General features: G+C 38.0%; 1 protein-coding gene across 7 annotated transcripts in view; it reads left to right on the top strand.

Moving 5' to 3' along the window:
- Window positions 1-20,016, top strand: part of AGL (amylo-alpha-1, 6-glucosidase, 4-alpha-glucanotransferase) — a 98,079-nt gene that overhangs the window by 16,656 nt on the left and 61,407 nt on the right. For 2 of the 7 annotated variants that reach the window (XM_043876561.1, XM_043876560.1), the window contains exons 2-4: window positions 5,430-5,579; window positions 17,348-17,558; window positions 19,707-19,873. In XM_043876561.1, coding sequence (XP_043732496.1) covers window positions 5,498-5,579; window positions 17,348-17,558; window positions 19,707-19,873 — 460 coding nt within the window. In that variant the 5' untranslated portion in view covers window positions 5,430-5,497. The other 5 variants (XM_043876559.1, XM_043876562.1, XM_043876563.1 and 2 more) reach the window with 5 other exon arrangements.

Genomic DNA, 20,016 nt, shown 5'->3' with positions numbered 1-20,016 from the left:
CAAGAACAATGGAGTGGGTTGCCATTTCCTTCTCCAGGGATCTTCCCGACCCAGAGATTGAACCCATGTCTCCTGCACTGACAGGCACATTCTTTACTGCTGAGCCACCAGGGAAAGCCAAATTAAAAGCCTAATTTTTGCTAAATGCTAAATGCCACTTTAAATGCTTTCATTATTTCATCTATTCTTCCTACCAACCCCATGAGTAAGGTCTTATTTTCTCCATTATGGATGAATCAACTATGATTCAAAGAGACTGAAACTAATCTGAGGTTTGTTTGTCTCCAAAGAAGATGTTGTGCTATTTCCTTTTTGAAAAATCTGTTTTTCCACATCTCTCTACTTCCTTTGCTACCTCCCCTTCTTTTCCTCACTGGCTGTATCTGGATATTTCAAAATAAGCAGAATAAATTATTCCCCTCAGAAGGGACTTTGAAAACACAGTTTCAATTTTACAGAATAAAACTATTAATAATATTAATATACTATTGCTACAAAATAAAGTATGCAGAAAATACTGATGAATATAAAAACCAAATAAGGCAGCCCCTCCACTTCAGATTTAGAAGCTCACAGAGTTGGTACCTAACCATAAATAATACCTCAAACAACTCCTTTTCTTTCAGCAAATACACACATACATACACAAACCTGAAGAAAGTCACTTCTGACCACAGCCCTTCTCCCACTCCCCAGGTACATTAATATTAATCGGTGTGTTAGAAAACACTAAAGTTTCTGCCAAACAACTGAGATTATCCATCAGTTGTTCCTCAAGGAGAGTCTGCTCCCAACAACTCCAACATGAGGCTATTGTGTATATATAGATCGCAGCTATGCACAGGACAAGCACATGACAAATGTCACCAAAATGAAGCCTGCACATTGGCACCACTGTAGCCCTAGACTGCAAATTCATTGGCATTCCAAGAACGTCACAAATAGAATACAGTGTGACCTTTCTTTTTAAAGAGGATACCATGAGGCTTGGAAATTTAATCTTAGAAACATCATATTAAATCATAATATTTTCACTACTTAACATTCTTCACTGTATGAAACTCTCAAACTAAGATTGTTTGGATTAACAAATCTTCTTTTAAAATTCAAGCCTTTGTGTAAGAAAAATTCACCACTAAAGGAATTCACTTCATCAATCAGTTTTACTTCTTATACCTGGTTGAAATATTGGATACTGAAGTGAGTGTTTTGTTGGAGGAAGGACAGCAGGAAAGGCTAATTTTGGAACCCTGGACAAGAAACATCAACAGGTGGGCAGGGTGATGAAACAGCAATAGGAGAATCTGAAGGCAGAACAGGGTGTGGAAAGGAGAGACCAGACACAAACATGAACGTGGACTGTGTTTCACAATATGGCCAGGACCCCCTTTGCTCTGATATTTGCACTTACACAGTAATCAGGATGTATCAGGCACAGTTCTTGGGTCCCTGTTTAATTAACAGTAGTTACTATGCTTATCCTTGGGCTTCCCGGGTGGCTCAGTGGCAAAGAAAATTTCATATGTCCATGCATACTGAGTTCAATTCCTGGGCCAGGAAGATTCCCTGGAGAAGGAAATGGCAACTCACTTCAGTATTCTTGCCTTGGAAATCTCATGGACAGAGGAACCTAGCAGGCTACTTTCCATGGGGTTGCAGAAGAGTCAGATGTAACTTAGTGACTAAACTACAACTATTTTTATCCTTACTTTACAGTTGGAAAGCCCAAAGCCCAAAGCCCAAAGAAGTTGAGTATTTTCCAAAGCCTCGCAGCTGATTAGTAGCAGAGCTGGAATTCAAACTCAGGCACCACTTCAAATCATGAATAATTATTTTACACAGCAATACATTCTAGAGCAGTGGCTCTCAAACTTGTTTTTAACTGTGACTCCCAGGAGGAATATATGACCCAGTATATCAAAACCTACGTAATAGAAACAGAACCTTTGTGAAATAATACTTTTACTAGATGCAATGCATTCAGATCTTTATTTCACTTTAAAAAATTGTTGGTTACAACCAATAAATTGACTTTACAACCCTCAGTGGGTTACACCTCACAACTTGAAAACTACTTCTTTGGAGACCAGGGCTACAAATGGTAATTAAATATTTCTACTTGGATGTTTGACAGTCATCCGAGCAAATGGACAATCATCTTCACTTGCTTGTTGACAGTCTACAACTGAACTTCTAAATTTCACCCTCCTCCCCTTTGTTTCCTCTCTCATTAAACGACAGCTGCTTCTGTACTGTCCACACAGTAGCCACTTGACAAAGGAAGCAGTCAAGCACTTGAAATGTCCCTATCAGAACTGAGACATGCTGTAATGTAAAATATACCTTATATTTAAAAGACTTAGTATGAAAAATAATCTAAAATATTTTATTAATAACTTCAATTAGTTGTGTGTTGAAATGATGTTTGTTACACTGAGTTAAATAAAATATATTATTTCAAATTGATTTCAGCTGTTTCTTTTTACCTTTTTTGATGTGGCTAGAAGGAGAACTTTCATTACCTGTGCAGTACATTATATTTCTACTGGACAGTAATGTTCTGGTTGCTCAAGCTAAAAACTTATAAATCATTCCTTACTCCTTTTCTCTCCACCAGCAAATGGTAAGCTTGACCATTAAAAGATTCATAGCTCAAGAACTTCTCACCACTTTCACTATTACACACACACACGCACACACACCACTATCTCTTGCTTGGATAATTGAAATAGATTCTTTTTTTTTTTAGTTCTACGACTTTATTGCTACCAACCCATTTCCCTCCACCCTCGTGCACACATGCTTAGTCATGTAACCCCATGGACTGCAGCCCGCCAGGCTCCTCTGTCCATGGACTTTTCCAGGCAAGAATACTGGAGTGGGTTGCCATTTCCTTCTCCATGAAATAGATTCTTAACAGATCTCCTTGCTTCCTTCTTCACCACATCTTACAGCTTATATGCTCAAACAGTGAAGAATCTGCCTGCAATGGAGGAGACCTGGATTCAATCCCTAGGTTGCGAAGATGCCCTGGAGAAGGGAATGACAACCCACTCCAGAATTCTTGCCTGGAAAATTCCATAGACAGAGGAGCCTGGTGGGCTACAGTCCATGGGGTCACAAAGAGTTGGACACGATTGTTTGACCAACACTTATAAAGGTGACAGGTGATCCTTTTAAAACGTCAGATGATTATGTCACTCCTCCGTTCAAAATCCTCCAACGGCTCTTTCTGCAGAGCAAAAGCCTAAGTCCTTACAACAGCTGACAAAGACTTTTAGGTTCTGACCACTCACCCCACCCCGCTATCTGTCCTAATTCCTTAGCACTTCCTTCTTAACTCAGCTACAGTTGCCTCCTTGAATTCACCAAGTATGTTGCTGCATCCAGGCTCCTGCACTTCTGGTACTTCTGTATCTAACCCTCTTACCCTGGATAGCCTCTATCTTCTTTCTCTGTTTTGGATCAAATGTCAACTTACCAGCAAGTCCTTTACTGATAATTGTACTTAAATTTGCAAACCACCCTGTCCTGATTCTTCCATTTTCCCTTTCTTAGCTTTATGTCTTACAACCTTTAATTAATTATCATACATAATTTACTTGTTTATCAGTCTCCCACCAGTCACATGTAGGAGTTCCCTGAGGGCAGTGACTTTGTTTCATTGCTGCATTCCCAGCACCCTTGAGCCTGGCTAATGGTAGGTGCTCAAAAAACTATCCATTGAATGAATAAAAGAGTTGTGCATTTCCAAACACAGTTTTGGACCATTTGTAACTAGGCATCCTCAGGAAGCTACCGAAACAAGTGAACATTTCAGTATCTTTAGTTTTTAACCCATTGTTCTTCTTGGACCTACAGTAATTCCACAATAAAGAAATCAAGATTCTTCTCCAAACTCCAAACCTTTTGTCCATTTTCCCTGGAAGATGGGCTTTCCTTTTCCCTCAGCCATGAATATCTCCTTAGACATCTGCACGGTCTCCTGAATGGCTGACCTGATACACGGCTGTTGCAGGCAATATAAATTCTTAATCTTTGACGATCTTCCAGTCTATGCAGTGTATATTAAGTACAACCAGATGTTGTAAACGCAAGTGTATTTGCCCTGTTGATTGTTTGCAGACTGGCCACACTTTACCTACCTAGTCCTGCCATGTTTGCGGTCACGTGGACATGTGGACACGTGAAGGATGAAATGTCCAGGACTGTAGCCAAGCCCCTCATTTTAGAGATGAGGAAATCAAGGCTCAGAGAATTTAGGCCAAGTAAACTGAGGCCACGTAAAAGGGTCAAAACGAAGACACAAAACGCAAAAGAAGCCAGATGGCTTGCCTCCCGCCATTCAGGGGGTTCACAAAATAATCCTGTAGTGCAGCTCTACCTAGCTCTCTACCGCAGCATTTTTAATGCTCAACCACTATCTCCCAAGGTATAAAACAGGTACGCCCCGGCCGTCGCACCTCCCTCGGGGCGAGAAAAAAAGCGGCTGCCAGCAGTCTCCCAGGCCCGGGCCACCAACGACTGGACTCTCGCGAGACTAGCGGTCCCGGCGAACTGGGGCCGAGCCTCCCGGAAGTGGGCGAGGCGACCTGTCAGCTCGCACCCGGCTGTGTGCTCTTGAGGCCCCGTGGGGATCGAGGGTCTCCCTGGGGACCGGCGCGAGGCGGAGTCACGGAGAAGCGCTCTGCCTCTCACACGGCGGCGTCGGCCCTGCCCCGGCTGCCGCCGCCCCTCCCTTTGCCCTTCACGGCGCCCGGCGCTCCTCGTCTGCAGCTTCCTTCTGCGCCGGGGCCGCCTGCCTTTCCCCTCTAGCTTTCCTTCCAGTCTCCTCCCCCGACTCTTAACACCGGAGTCGCGGGTCCTGCAGTGTCCCTGAAGCCGCACGTATAACTTGCTCGGTGTAAGTGCTAGGAATGCCGCCGGCCTCCCGGGGAAATGCGTCCTTACTATCTATAGCTCTGTACATTCTATGTTCACGGCAGCTATTCCAGGGGCAACAACTGCTTCCCTCTGTTCTCATCTCCCTATTGGTGGCTTCCGACCCGAATTTGGGAATGGGGAGATCTCCCACCTGTTATCTTTGAGCAGGCTAATCTCTTGTAAGCAGAAGTGCCATATGAAGCCTTCAGAGTCGCTTGGCTTGGGGCTGGGAATTTTACCCCCTACCCAACCTCAGGTTTTCCAAAACGTATTGCTTTTCTATGAAAATACTTCATTTTTTTATGTTGTAATTTTTACCTTGGTCTTGTGCTCGAAGGGAGGAGACAACTTTTCAATTTGCTTCTTCTGTTCTTATTCTCTGATAGGGTTTCATTCTCTGATAGGGTTAAAAACACGTTTTGAACATGTAAGTGTGTAGCTGTCAGCCCTAGAGAATTTAAGATATTAGTTATTTCTTTATCTTAATTCCTTTTTCGTTTCATTAGGGGCAACTCATTCGATTTCGGAGTTCTGTTAATTCTTCTGAAAGATTTCAAATCCTCTAGAAGCCAAAATGGGACACAGTAAACAGATTAGGATTTTACTACTGAACGAAATGGAAAAGCTGGAAAGGACCCTCTTCAGACTTGAACAAGGTCAGTAGCAAGTCATTTGATTAGCTCTGTCTTTTACATTTTTTAATTCATTGTCATTAACTTTTTTTAACTTTTAAATATAATTTCCAAGGCCTTTTCTAAACCTGATTTGTGTGAAGACGTTTCTGTGTTCTAAAAAATATCACTAATGAAAGTGAAAAAGTTTTGTCATGTTAGAATGAGGATAAAAAATTCACTTTACTTAGCTTGCTAGCTTCCACTTAAGACAGAAGTTGCATTTATAATCAGAAGATTGACAGTATTATTTCCATTAGCATTTACTATTAAAACTTGGCAAATTGTTTCATAAGTAATTTTACTTTGGGTATGTCTGTAGTTTTGCTGTTTTATAGCTCTCACTCTTTTCCTTTACTGGACATTTGCTTTAGTAAAATAGATCACAGCAAAAAGTAAACTATTATTTATGTTTATCAAAAGCCCCCCAACTGTGGAGAAGGTTAAAGTTGAAAATTTTTTTGCCAAATCAAAAGTGAAATAATTGATCAAGTTGTGTTGAAATATATTCTAGCTGTAATTTAAAAGATCAAATTCTATTTCTTTAAGACTAATCAAATAGATGCATTATTGTCTTAAACTTACATTTTTTAACATTGAAAAAAAATTTCACACTCATTTATGTTAATATAACTTGTGAAGTAGAAGTTTAATGTATGAAAAGTAAAATGCCATCCCCTCTCTCATCCTACCAAATGGATGTTGATAGTAGTAAACATTTTGAATAAAATTTTCCCCTGAATTTCTCAAGAGCTAATTTTTTAAAAAAATTTCAGCTGTCAGATGTGTTTCCTCCATAGGAAATCTTCATCTTCTTCCAACTCCAGTGCTGAACTTAAGATCAACTGAGTACTAAACCATTTTTGGCTTTCCTGACTCTGCAGTTTTCTGGTTTTGATTTTTTTTTCCCCCATCCTCTTGAGTACTCCTGTCAACTTGGTGGTATTTGCTGAGCTGTCTTCTTCCACATTTTGATTATGTGTATCTTCAAGGAATCCTTTCTTTTTTCACTTCTCCTGCCCTCAAAGAAGTATACGTTCTCATGGCCTCCATACTGATGACTCCTTTTGGAAGAAAGGCCTTAAACTTTGCTTGCTTCTTAGGAGCAAGTGATTGTAATGGCAAGAGTAGAGAGCTAGAATTTTCCTGACTCTGCTGCTAACAGATTGTTTGACTTTGGGCAAGTCACATTAATTCTAAACATTATTTGTGATGTGAAGATACTAATTTCCCCTTTTCTACATTGCTGAGTTTTGAGGCTCAAAATTAATAAAAAATGGTTTTAAAGCCCCAAATAGATACAAAGGCTAGATCACCATATCTGTCAGTTCTTACCCTGGATTCTTGCCTTCATCCCAGTATCATGATATGGAAGAGCCTGAGGATAGCTCCAGTTGGTTTTGCTTAAATCTAACATGTCCAAAACCATCTCCTCGCAATTCTCACATGTTTTTGCTTCTCAGCTTTCCTGTTTACTTTAGCGATGTCTCCATTTTCATAGTTTCCAAGTCTAGAAACCTTGTGCTCTTCTTTGAAATTTCTTCTCTTTAACTACAGCTTCTCTTTAAACCCTGTAATTTCTTTCCAAATGTCTCCTCTTGCCTGCCTGTCTCTTCCATATGCCTGTGGATGCTGAAATAATCTTCTTATGCCATCTCTTCTCTTTTTATTAATTGATGTTTATAATGTCGTTTAAATACCTCTGCCTGGCTTCCAGGATTCTATAATGGGATCCACCTTCCCTAGCCAAGATTTTATCTCATTGTTCATCATTATTAGTGTCCTACATCTTTACACTTCTCTTGTTAATTCCCTTCCGAGTGGCTTTTCTTATGCCTGTTCTTACCCCTCCACTCCTGTCAGATTCCTCTGTGTCTATTAAATTCCTTTACTGTATGTGTTGCCTCCATCTCAACCTTCAGCTAAAATTCCACTTCCTCCATGAAGCTTTTTCTTAATTTGTTGGTGTCTCCTTTCCTTGATTTCTGATTACACAGTGGGCACAGGACAGTCAAGTACTTAATGGTATCAGTTTAGTTCAGTTCAGTTGCTCAGTCTTGTCCGACTCTTTGCAACCCCATGAATCACAGCACGCCAGGCCTCTCTGTCCATCACCAACTCCTGGAGTCTACCCAAACTCATGTCCATCGAGTCGGTGATACCATCCAGCCATCTCATCCTCTGTCGTCCCCTTCTCCTCCTGCCCTCAATCCCTCCCAGCATCAGGGTCTTTTCCAATGAGTCAACTCTTTTCATGAGGTGGCCAAAGTATTGGAGTTTCAGCTTTAGCATCAGTCCTTCCAATGAACACGCAGGACTGATCTCCTTTAGAATGGACAGGTTGGATCTCCTTGCAGTCCAAGGGACTCTCAACAGTCTTCTCCAACACCACAGTTCAAAAGCATCAATTCTTTGGCACTCAGCTTTCTTCACAGTCCAATTCTCACATCCATACATGACCACTGGAAAAACCATAGCTTAACGGTATAGCAGTGTCTAAAATCTTAGTGTCCAACTATAGTTTACAATCTGTAAAGACAGAAGCAGTATTACAAATGTAGTGCAGTGTACAACAGCTAATAAATCCTTGCTAGGTGATCACTACTAAAGTGCCAGTTAAAGTTAGCCTAGCTGTTTGAAGAAGGAGCTCTGAATAATATGGTTGACCCTGTAACTCTGATTAAAGCCAGTAAATTCATCCAAATGATATAAATGGGAGCATGTTGAATTTTTTGTGCAGTAATGATTCACTGTATTATTTTAGAAGATAATTGTACTGTGAAAGATGAAGAGAAGGGACATTGGAGGCAAGAAATTATGGAGAAGACTATTTTACAAACATGTCTGGTTTAACTACATTAGAGTTTAAAAAAAGAGGGCACAGAGTATAAGACATTTTAAAATTCATAGGACTTGGTGACCAATTAGTTGTAAAGAAAAGCTCTGGCAAATTTTGGTTCTTTCACCAAGCCCTTCTTCATTTTTCTTTCCTTTTCACTTTTCCCTAAGAAATGATTCCTCCTCATTTTCAAGGCTAACATCTCTATAGACTCTTCTAATTTAACAAGTACAAGACCAAGTAATTAGCCTTTCCCTGTCTTTCCTATCTCATTGAGTGGTAGAATAATGAGTAAAAGTCTTTATTTCTCAAACGTGGGATTCTTCCATTTTTTTATGTAGGTTAGTCAAATTTCAATTTTTACTTGTTTTGAAAGAAAACATTTATAAAGGTTCCTTGACTAGGGGTCAAGTTTCTATAAATGAAGTGGAGAGAATGAGATAGAGAAACTTAGTTTACAGTAATAGTGTAATTTCTCACCTTGCTAGTTTCATTGCCTGCAAGAGGGAAATGGCTAATCTGAGTAGAGTATTCCTAGTGTGTGAGGAATAAGATAGCCACACCATGTACTGCCGTGGCTAAGCTAATTTTAGCAAACTGAGCTATTAATTATGGAAACTGACATACTCTAGGTATTCTGATATTTCATTTACTGTATGTAAAAATTTTAGTTTCAAGAATATGGATTTGAGGTTACAGAGTGGCTGTATATACCCTTTCAGCTGTGCACTGCTTATCAGGATATAGAAAGAATAGGATTTAATTTTCTTTCTCTTCTCTCTTTCCTTTTGTCTATGTATCTACCTATTTTGATTAGTTAAAATAAGTTAAGAGAAATTCCCTGGTGGTCCAATGGTTAGGTTTCTGTGTTATCACTGTCAAGGACCGAGGTTTGATCCCTGGTCAGGGAACTAACATCCCATAAGCTGTGTGGCACAACCAAAAAAAAATGTTTTAATATAAAAATAATTAAATTTTGCTAATATATGAATTGATATTGATGCTCTTGGTTCATATGTTAGTTGAGTTATAAACAAATAGATATATTCTGAAGAAAAAGTGGAGGTTATAGGTCTACAAGAGGTTGACAGTCACGGTGTCACTGATTTGTTTACTTTATGTTGCCATGAATTATACTTTTATCTAAGCCAGGTTAAGTAGATATGCAAGTTATATAATCTTAAATAGTAGAATCTTTACCACACTTTGTAATGAGAAGCAATGTAACCGTAAATTTCTGTTTTATCTCTAGAGGTTGTCAAACTTAAAGATGAGTTGGAGAGTGTTTGAAATGTGCTGTTTTTGTCCTTTTCAGAAATGACATGTAGCTTTCTACAATGTATTTGGAAAATATTCTCAGAAAAATTAAACACAGTCTAACTCTAAGGTAAACATGAATGAGAAAGTAAACTGCTTTTGCTGGAAATTGATGCCGTAGAGTTCAGCACATTTCTTTCCTATAAAGGTTCAAGTGGCAAATACTTTCAGCTTTGCAGGCCACATGGTTTCAATTGCAGCAGCTCAACTTGACCATTGTACTATGAAAGCAGCATAGATAATACATAAATGAGTGGTGTGTTCCAATAAAACTTTATTTAAAGATAGGGGATATACTTTACCAACCCTTGCTACAGGGAGAGCATTTTAAATATGTATTTTTAGTAATGATTCCATCATATGATTTCACCCACATAAATGAATGAATATCCACTCAATTTAAAAACTGATAACAAAGTTTTCTGATCTGTTTGAAATCTACCCAATAAAGAATTTTAGTTGGTTTTCAGATCACCTCTTTAATATATAAAATGGGACATCTCTTTAGCTTGTAAAAACAATTGATATATGTCAGGGAAATATATATATATATATTTGCAAGCACATTTCAATGAAAATATTTGCATAATTAATGAATGGATTTGAAAAGTTAAGATCATGGATTAGTAAACATAGCTACCAAGAACTTTATCCATTAGGATTCGGGTATCTTTGTGTTACATTTTTTTTTCAGATCTGAGACCACTAAATAAACTAAATAAACAGGACTTTAAATTACTTTATCACAAAATATTAAACCAAGACTTAAAATTAATGAAATGTATTTAATCACATTACTTTTATGAGAGATATTACTAATTTTTAGTGAGTTAAAAGATTTGTTCCATTAACTAATAAATAAAATTAATTATTTAAAATATTGTTATTATTTACATCTTGTCCTTATTTTGTGTTTTATAAATTATATAATCTATTAAATTATCATAATGTATATTATATAAGTAAATATTCGTATTTGGAGAATACTTGTCATTTTGTTCCGAAGGTAGACCACTGATCCAAATCCGGTTTAGAGGTTTTGGATGAGTTTTAACCTTTGTACTACAAGTTCTCTGAATCCTTGTGTAATTATAAAAACAATATTTGTATAAGCTGAACAGGGGGCAGGTTGTTTAACTGTGCTCAGATAGCTGATCTCTGATATTTTCTGTAATAAACTTAACAATTCTTGGAAATGTAGTTCTCAAAATCACCTAAGTATTAAAACTTCATATTTTAATCCTTTGGGCAATTTACTTCTCAGTCTATCTCTTCATAATAATAGCTCTAGTATAAAAATGATGTTTCCCAATTACAAAATTATAAAAAGGCATAAAAGTCTTTTTCCTGTGCTTTTTGTTTCAAAACCAAATTGGATTTTTACTGTCTAAATACTTTTAATACCTGCTTATAGTATCATGATGTGTAAATTCCATCTCCCTGCTTACTGCCATATGTCATCATACTTTTTCCCAGAAAGGATTTCAGAAGATCTATATAGACACATAAAATGTAACAAAATATTGAAAGTAACATATTATTAAATGTCCCTTGATAATATGATTTATAGTGGCTTTATAATATACCTGCTTACAGAATACCATTTGTACCATGATTTATTTAATCATTCTTAATCATTATATATTTTATTTGTTGTGAGTTTAGTTATAATAAATGAAACTGTGATGAACATCCTTATGTATCATCTATGTTTATATCACTGATTAACTGCCAATAACATAAATGTCTTTATGAAATTATTAGCCAGTAATATAAACTTTATTAATATTCTTAGTATATTTGTGCCAAATTGCCTTATAGAAAAATTTGTGCATGTAGCTACTTGGAAAAAATTATTAGTTTCACTGTGTAGTGTGAGGAGTAAAAGTGAGTCCCTCAATTTTGGCAAAGTTACTTGATAACTCCTTTTGAATAATTTGTTTCTTGCTTGCCAAATCCATTTACTATGAGTAAATTTATATCCATATTTTGGTCCAACCCAAGAATACAGTTAGCAATACTTATCACTTAATTATAAATTATAATTTTTTCTAGGAATTCCTAGAACATCTATTCCCTCATATTATTCATATTGCAGGATTTAAAACAGAACATTCATGTTTCTCTTGACAAATATATAAGTATTTTAATTGGATTAGAATAAACTGGAAGAGTCCAGCATTCTCTTACATATTCTGCTGGTATCTTTTCTTCACAAAGAATGTCTTACCCATGTTTAATATTGTGCTGTAGAATTTACCACCTCTCAAACAGCACTGTGAGAGATTTATTTCTTCCAAAGAGTGATTTTAGACTGACTGAAATATATCTACATGTTCTCTACTTCATGATTTGCCTTGAACCAAACTGACATTCTTTATATATGAATAAATAGCAGTTCTTACTCATATTTCTGATTCATATCACCGTCAGTTCAGTTCACTTCAGTCGCTCAGTCATTTCTGACTCTTTGCGACCCCATGGACTGCAGCACACCAGGCCTGCCTGTCCATCACCAACTCCCAGAGCTTGCTCAAACTCATGTCCATTGAGTCAGTGATGCCATCCAACCATCTCATCCTCTGTCATCCCCTTCTCCTTCTGCCTTCAATCTTTCCCAGCATTAGGGTCTTTTATAGTGAGTCAGTTCTTCACATCAGGTAGCCAAAGTACTGGAGTTTCAGCTTCAGCATCAGTCCATCCAATGAATATTCAGGACTGATTTCCTTTAGGATGGACTGGTTGGATCTCCTTGCGGTTCAAGGGACACTCAAGAGTCTTTTCCAGCACCACAATTCAAAAGCATCAATTCTTTGGCTCTCAGTTTTCTTTATAGTCCAACTCTCACATCCATCCATGACTACTGGAAAAACCATAGCTTTGACTAGAGGGACCTTTGTTGGCAAAGTAATGTCTCTGCTTTTTAATATGCTGTCTAGGTTGGTCATAACTTTTCTTCCAAGGAGCAAGTGTCTTTTAATTTCATGGCTGCAGTCACAGTGATTTTGGAGCCCCCCACGATAAAGTCTGTCGTTGTTTCTACTGTTTCCCCATCTGTTTGCCATGAAGTGAGGGGACCAGATGCCATGATCTTTGTTTTCTGAATGTTGAGTTTTAAGCCAACTTTTTCACTCTCCTCTTTCACTTTCATCAAGATGCTCTTTAGTTCTTCTTTGCTTTCTGCCATAAGGTAGTGTCATCTGCATACCTGAGGTTATTGATATTTCTCCTGGCTTGTGCTTCATCCAGCCTGGCATATCATATCATATCACCATATCATATCATATCACCATGGCATATCATATCACCATAGCAGGGTTCATTGTATCTGTCTCCCTTGCTTATTTATAACATCTTTCTCTGACAGTGAAAAACCTGACTCTTATCACTGTTGTTTGTGAAATATATTTCCACCAAGTATAGAATTCTAGGTCAACTGTTAGAATTTTTTAAAACTTTTATAGATGTGGCTCCACTTCTTTCTTTAAAACTTTTATAGATGTGGCTCTTCTTTCTTGCACTGTTGTCCATGAGAATTCTGCTGTCATTCTTTTCCTTGCTCCTCTGTACATACTCTGTCTTTTTTCCTCTCTGGCTGCTTATAAAATATTCTCATTGTCCCTAGTTTTGAGCAATTTGATACTGATGCTCTTTGGTGTAATATTCTTCATATTTCTTGGATTAAGACTATTAAATTCTTAGATCTGTAAGTTTGTTTTTTTCATCAAATTGGGGAATGTTTACCTGTTATTTCTTCAAATAATTTGTCTCTTTTCTTCTCTCCTGTGAGTAATCTAATTACACTTCTGTTAAATCACTTGAATTGTCTGATACTTTTTCAATTTTTTAGTTTCTTTTTTCTCTCTTTGTTGCTTTTTACATAGTTTCTATTCCTGTGCCTTGAAATTCACTACTCTGCTTTTTCTGTCATGTCTCACCATCCCTTAATTCTGTTGCCTGTATTTTTCATTCTCAGGTGTTGTAGTTTTAATCTCTAAAAGCTTAATTTTTATCTTTTTTATTTTTTCTTAATATTTTCCATGTATGGACCCAACTTTTTGAACATATGAAATACAGTTTTGATAACTGAAGTCCTTCCTTGTCTACTAGTTCAACATCTGTGTCAGTCATGGATTGTGTTTTCCTCCTTCTTTGTATGTCTTGTAATTTTTGTTTGGATGCCAGACATTATTAATTTTACCTTGTTGAGTGATAGGTATTTTGGGATTCATATAAATATTCTTGGTCTTTGTTCTGGAGTGAAGTTAAGTTACTTGGAAATATTACTGTCTTTTTGAGTTTTACTTCTATGTTTCGTTAAGCCAGTCTAGACCTGTGCCCTGTCTCAGGCTCATTATTCCCCACTGCTGAAAGCAAGATCCTTCTGAACTTTCTACCCAGTGCCTCGTGAATGTTCTCAGTCTAGCTGGTGAGAACAAACTCTGTTCCTGGTCTCAGGTATTTTTCCTCCCAGACATGCACTGGCTAGTACTCTTCTGAATACTCCAGGAATACCTTTTCCAGATCTCTGGAATTCTCTCTGTGTGCAGCTTTCTTGTCTTCATCCGCTACTCTCGTCTGAAAACTCTTCACTGCCTTGATCTCCACAAGTCCTTAGATCCGCCTCTTCAACACAGGAAGTCAGTTGAGGTCTGCCTGGGTCCCTTCTCCCAGTGCCCCATCCTGTAAAATCTTTCAAGATAGGGCAGTTATAAGGCTCATCTTGTTTACTTTCCATCTCTCAGGGATCACTGACTTGTTGCCTAACATCAGGGACTTGAAAAATTATCAGTTCATATATTTTGTCTGATTTTTTTTTTTAATTGTTGGTTTCTTTCAAGTTTTGGGGAAAATGGTAAATCCAATCCCTGTTATTCCGTCTTTGCCAGAAGCAGCATTTGCAAGCCGTTTAGATCTCTGTTTCCTCTATGTGGAATGCCCTATTCCAGATATCTGTGTGGTCAACTCCCCTACCTCCTGTTTCTGTTCGGCAGTTTTTTTATTGGATGCTGGACATTGTAGGTGTTCTGTTTTTATCTCTGAATTGTTTTCTTGCTTTAAAGGAGTGATGAGTTTTATTTTAGAAGTCATTTACATTATTTGTGGATCAACTTAATCCTTTTGAGGCTTGTTTTTAAGCTTTGATAGGATAGGTTTATATTAGTTTGTACTCCAGGACCACTTTAACCCTGTTATTTAAGACATGACTCCCTTGAATAAAACAGCTGTTCAACAAGGTGTCCTTAATTCTGGCTGCTTAAAAATTGTAATGTATCCCAGACCTGGGTGAGCACTAGGAATTGTTCAATTTACAGCTTCCACTAGTTGTTCTTTTCCCAACCTCACCTCATGTCGTCAAACCCTATTTGTGTACAGTTTAGTTTTCAGGCAGATTCAACATGACTCTAGGTAAATTTGTGGAGTTCTTTCGTTGTTTAACTCCCTTCTTCTCATACTCTGCCCTGAAAATTGCATTCTCTTCACCCTTCCCAAGCACTAATCTCTGTCTCTTCAGCTCAGTGAGATTACTATTTCTGCCCCCTGTGTCGCAGCCCAGAAAGGTCCTCTAGTGTGAAAGCTAAAAAGTTTATAGAAAATCTCAGGCATCACAGTTCTTCTCTACCTTTTTTTGAGAACAGCTGTTTCATATAGTTCTTTTAGTTTATCAGAAGAGGGCAAGTCTAGTTCCAATTACTCCATTATGGCCAGGAGCAGATATCTTCAGAAGGATATTTTTAATACACAAGTTAGGTCCTGTCACTCCTGCTCTAAACTGTCCACTGACTCATTTGAGTCAGTGGAGAAGCCAAAATCCTTACCGTGGCCTTCAAGTCTCTGCATGATCTGACTCCCTTGTTACTTTCTTTCCTCTTACCATACTATTCCTCCCCCAGCTTGCTCCAGTCTGACCAATAGAGCTTCTTGCTATTTCTGGAACCACCAGGCATGCTTCGACCTTGGGTCCTTTATGCTTTCTGTTTCCTTTTTGCTTGGTCAGCACTTTCCCTCCATGGTCATGATTAAACACAAGGCTAACTTGTTCACTCCTCCCGAACCCTTCAACTTCTCAATAATCATCCTATTTAAAGTTGCTGCCAGCTCCTTACCATCACTCCTTTCCTCCCTACTCTGCTCTGATTTTTGTCCCTTAGCTATTACTGTACTTCTTTCTTCTCAAAAAGATTCTTAAACTTGAAGATTATAACCAGTAAAACTAAATTTTCCTACCTTCATCAGTTATTATTTCCCATTATTAATTAAATATTGTTTTCCAGTCACACAGTCATGTCCAACTCTTTGCGGCCCCATGGACTGCAGCACACCAGGCTTCCATGTCCTTCAGTATCTCCCAGAGTTTGCTCAAAATCATGTCGATCGCATCAGCAATGCCATCCAACCGTTTCATTTTCTGCCACCCCCTTCTCCTCCTGCCCTCAATTTTTAAATATTACACACACATTTAAAATTTATGTGCCTGATGTTTCTGATAGACTGTACTATAGTCAGAATGTTCACATTCTAATAATTATAATCAAAGTTTGCCTGGAGCCAGTAAACATTTTTCTTTTGCAGTAGTTATGACTATAATGTGTTAATTTTTCTCTTCTTATGGCCAAAGACTTGTAATATAGTACAGACATCTCAGAAATATTTTAATAGAGATAGTCAAACTAAGGCAAAAGAGAGAATGTTTTGGCTTTCAGAATTCCAAGAAAGGCTTAAGTAAGTAAACCATGAAGAGCAGGGATAGAGGCTGTAATATGCTGGAGTTGCTTGTGTTGGCTGTCAAGAGCTGATGGTGAGTATCTCTTCCCAGGTCCATGTTCAGTGATGTCATGTTGGTAGCTTGATGTTGACCATGGTGAGATTGTTTTCTCTAGAAGTCAACAAACACTGCAAATCAGAGTTCCGCACCACCCCATGCCACTCAGCTCTACACAACCACTTGTTAACTCTCTATTATCACATCTCTGAATTTGAGCAGACATTGAGAATAATTGTTATCAGGGGCTCAAATGCCTTTAAGACTCTTGTTAGAAATCTGAATTCTGCTCTCTAGAGGTTGACTTCTCTCGGGGAAGATGGGCCTGCTCTATCTGGTAAGATGGTTGTCCTGTGATCTCCCAACTTTTACGTATTATCACAGACTCTGATACCACAGAGAAACTCACTTTCTCTGTTTCAGCTTGAAAAATACCACTGAGTCTCTGATTAGATGTCCACGTCTGAGCAGTCAATTCAGGAAGTGGAGGTGGGGGTTTGGAAGCGGGTGAGGGGCTCGTGGGAATGCTGGGGAATGAGATCGTGTAATAACTTGCATATCCCAAAGTAGCCATGCAACTAGGAGTATACATTTCCAGGAGAAGAAGAGAAGGGCAGTACAGAGCAGACAGTTCTATGGTGTATACTGTATGTTAAAGTGCAAAATTAAGCTAAATTAGAATGCAAAGTAGTTCCAAAAACAGCATTAAGTATTTGGAATTCTTTTAAACATAGTTGAGAAATCATTATTTTCATAATACTTTAAGTAAAACATCTTTTTAATGTGGTAATTTAAGGTCTGCAATGAGTTTATTGAAATGTGCTTTATGTTTAGGGTTTGAACTGCAGTTCCGATTGGGCCCAACTTTACAGGGAAAAGCAGTTACTGTGTATACAAATTACCCACTTTCTGGAGAAGCATTTAATCGAGAAAAATTCCATTCCCTGGAATGGGAAAATCCAACAGAAAGAGAAGATGATTCTGATAAATACTGTAAACTTAATCTTCAACAAGCTGGATCATTTCAGTATTACTTCCTTCAAGGGTAAGTCAGGTGTTCTGTATATGAAAAAAAGTTAATTTATTCTCTAACTTGATGTTATCTAACTTGTAACAAGTTATCATATGAACTATGGCAATGCAGTTTTTACAGGAGTTTCTTAGGATGCAATAGAATATAATTCTTTAGTTTCTAGGTAGGAATTGTAAGCCTCATTGCATATTCAAAGTATTATTATTTAGTATTTTCATTCAACCTGGTTATAGCATTCTATTCACTTATGTGCCCTATTATTATTGACAGATTTTAGTAGAGATTTTTTCCTTAAAGCAATATTATTAGATATATATGTATGCCTTGTTTATATTATTATATCTGGAAAAGGATAAAATGTGGCTTTTCCATTGAGTTTCACTGCAACTTTTTTTTTTCACTTTTCTTTATTTTTTAATTAATTTATTTATTTTAATTAGAGGCTAATTACTATACAGTATTGTACTGGTTTTTGCCATACATTGACATGAATCAGCCATGGGTATACGTGTGTCCCCCATCCTGAACCCCCCTCCCACTTCCCTCCCCATCCCACCCCTCAGGGTCATCCCAGTGCACCAGCCCTGAGCACCCTGCCTCATGCATCGACCCTGGACTGGCGATCTATTTCACATATGATAATATACATGTTTCAATGCTATTGTCTCAAATCATCCCACCCTCGCCTCCTGCCACAGAGTCCAAAAGTCTGTTCTTTACATCTGTGTCTCTTTTGCTGTTTCACGTATAGAGTCATCGTTACCATCTTTCTAAATTCCATATATATGCGTTAATATACTGTATTGGTGTTTTACTTTCTGACTTACTTCATTCTGTATAATAGGCTCCAGTTTCATCCACCCCATTAGGACTGATTCAAATGCATTCTTTTTAATAGCTGAGTAATATTCTGTTGTGTATATGTACCACAGTTTTCTTTTTTTTTTTCTTTTATTTTTTTTGGTTGGAGGCTAATTATTTTACAATATTGCAGTGGTTTTCGCCATACATTGACATGAATCAGCCATGGATTTACATGTGTTCCCCATCTTGAACCCCCGTCCCACTTCCCTCCCCATCCCATCCCCCTGGGTCATCCCAGTGCCCCAGCCCCAAGCACTTGTCTCATGCATCCAACCTGGACTGGTGATCTGTTTCACCCTTGATAATACACAAGTTTCGATGCTGTTCTCTCAGATCATCCCACCCTCACCTTCTCCCATAGAGTCCAAAAGTCTGTTCTATACATCTGTGTCTCCTTTTCTGTCTTGCATATAGGGTTATCGTTACCATCTTTTAAATTCCATATATATGCGTTAGTATACTGTATTGGTCTTTATCTTTCTGGCTTACTTCACTCTGTATAATGGGCTTCAAATGAATTCTTTTTAATGGCTGAGTAATATTCCATGGTGTATATGTACCACAGCTTTCTCATCCATTCGTCTGCTGATGGGCATCTAGGTTGCTTCCATGTCCTGACTATTATAAACAGTGCTGCGATGAACATTGGGGTACACGTGTCTCTTTCAGACCTGGTTTCCTTGGTGTGTATGCCCAGAAGTGGGATTGCTGGGTCATATGGCAGTTCTATTTCCAGTTTTTTAAGGAATCTCCCCACTGTTCTCCATAGTGGCTGTACTAGTTTGCATTCCCACCAACAGTGTAAGAGGGTTCCCTTTTCTCCACACCCTCTCCAGCATTTATTGCTTGTAGACTTTTGGATAGCAGCCATCCTGACTGGTGTGTAATGGTACCTCATTGTGGTTTTGATTTGCATTTCTCTGATAATGAGTACCACAGTTTTTTTATCCATTCGTCTGCCAATGGCCATCTAGGTTGCTTCCATGTCTTGGCTATTGTAAACAGTGTTGTGGTGAACATTGGGGTACACGTGTCTCTCTCAGATCTGGTTTCCTTGGTGTGTATGCCCAGCAGTGGGATTGCTGGGTCATATGGCAGTTCTATTTCCAGTTTTTTAAGGAATCTCCACACTGTTCTCCATAGTGGCTGTACTAGTTTCACTGCAACTTTTTAGAAAGATTTTATGGACTTCAAAATATGTTTTAAAATGGGGTAATTTACTTTCCAGTTAGACGGTTAGAAGAGATTTTTTTTCCTGTCACTAACTGAAAAGTTTTTGTTTTGTTTTTTCCTCAGAAATGAGAAAAGTGGTGGAGGTTACATAGTTGTGGACCCTATTTTACGTGTTGGTGCTGATAATCACGTGTTACCCTTGGACTGTGTTACTCTCCAGACGTTTTTAGCCAAGTGTATGGGACCTTTTGATGAATGGGAAAGCAGACTTATGGTTGCAAAAGAATCAGGTAATGCCAGCTTTTTTTCTTCTCTTCTTTAAAATAAATGTAATTATCATCTGTGATATACATTGCAAAGGCTTTAATCTTCCTTTTAATTTCACTTCTTAATCTATTTAGTAATATAAATAGGTAGAACTTTATGAACTTGT

The sequence above is a fragment of the Cervus elaphus genome, chromosome 20 (assembly GCF_910594005.1).
Source record: "Cervus elaphus chromosome 20, mCerEla1.1, whole genome shotgun sequence".
NCBI classification, from domain to species: domain Eukaryota; kingdom Metazoa; phylum Chordata; class Mammalia; order Artiodactyla; family Cervidae; genus Cervus; species Cervus elaphus.
The sequence above is the reverse complement of the archived record's forward strand: the minus strand, read 5'-3'. Positions and strand labels throughout refer to the sequence as shown.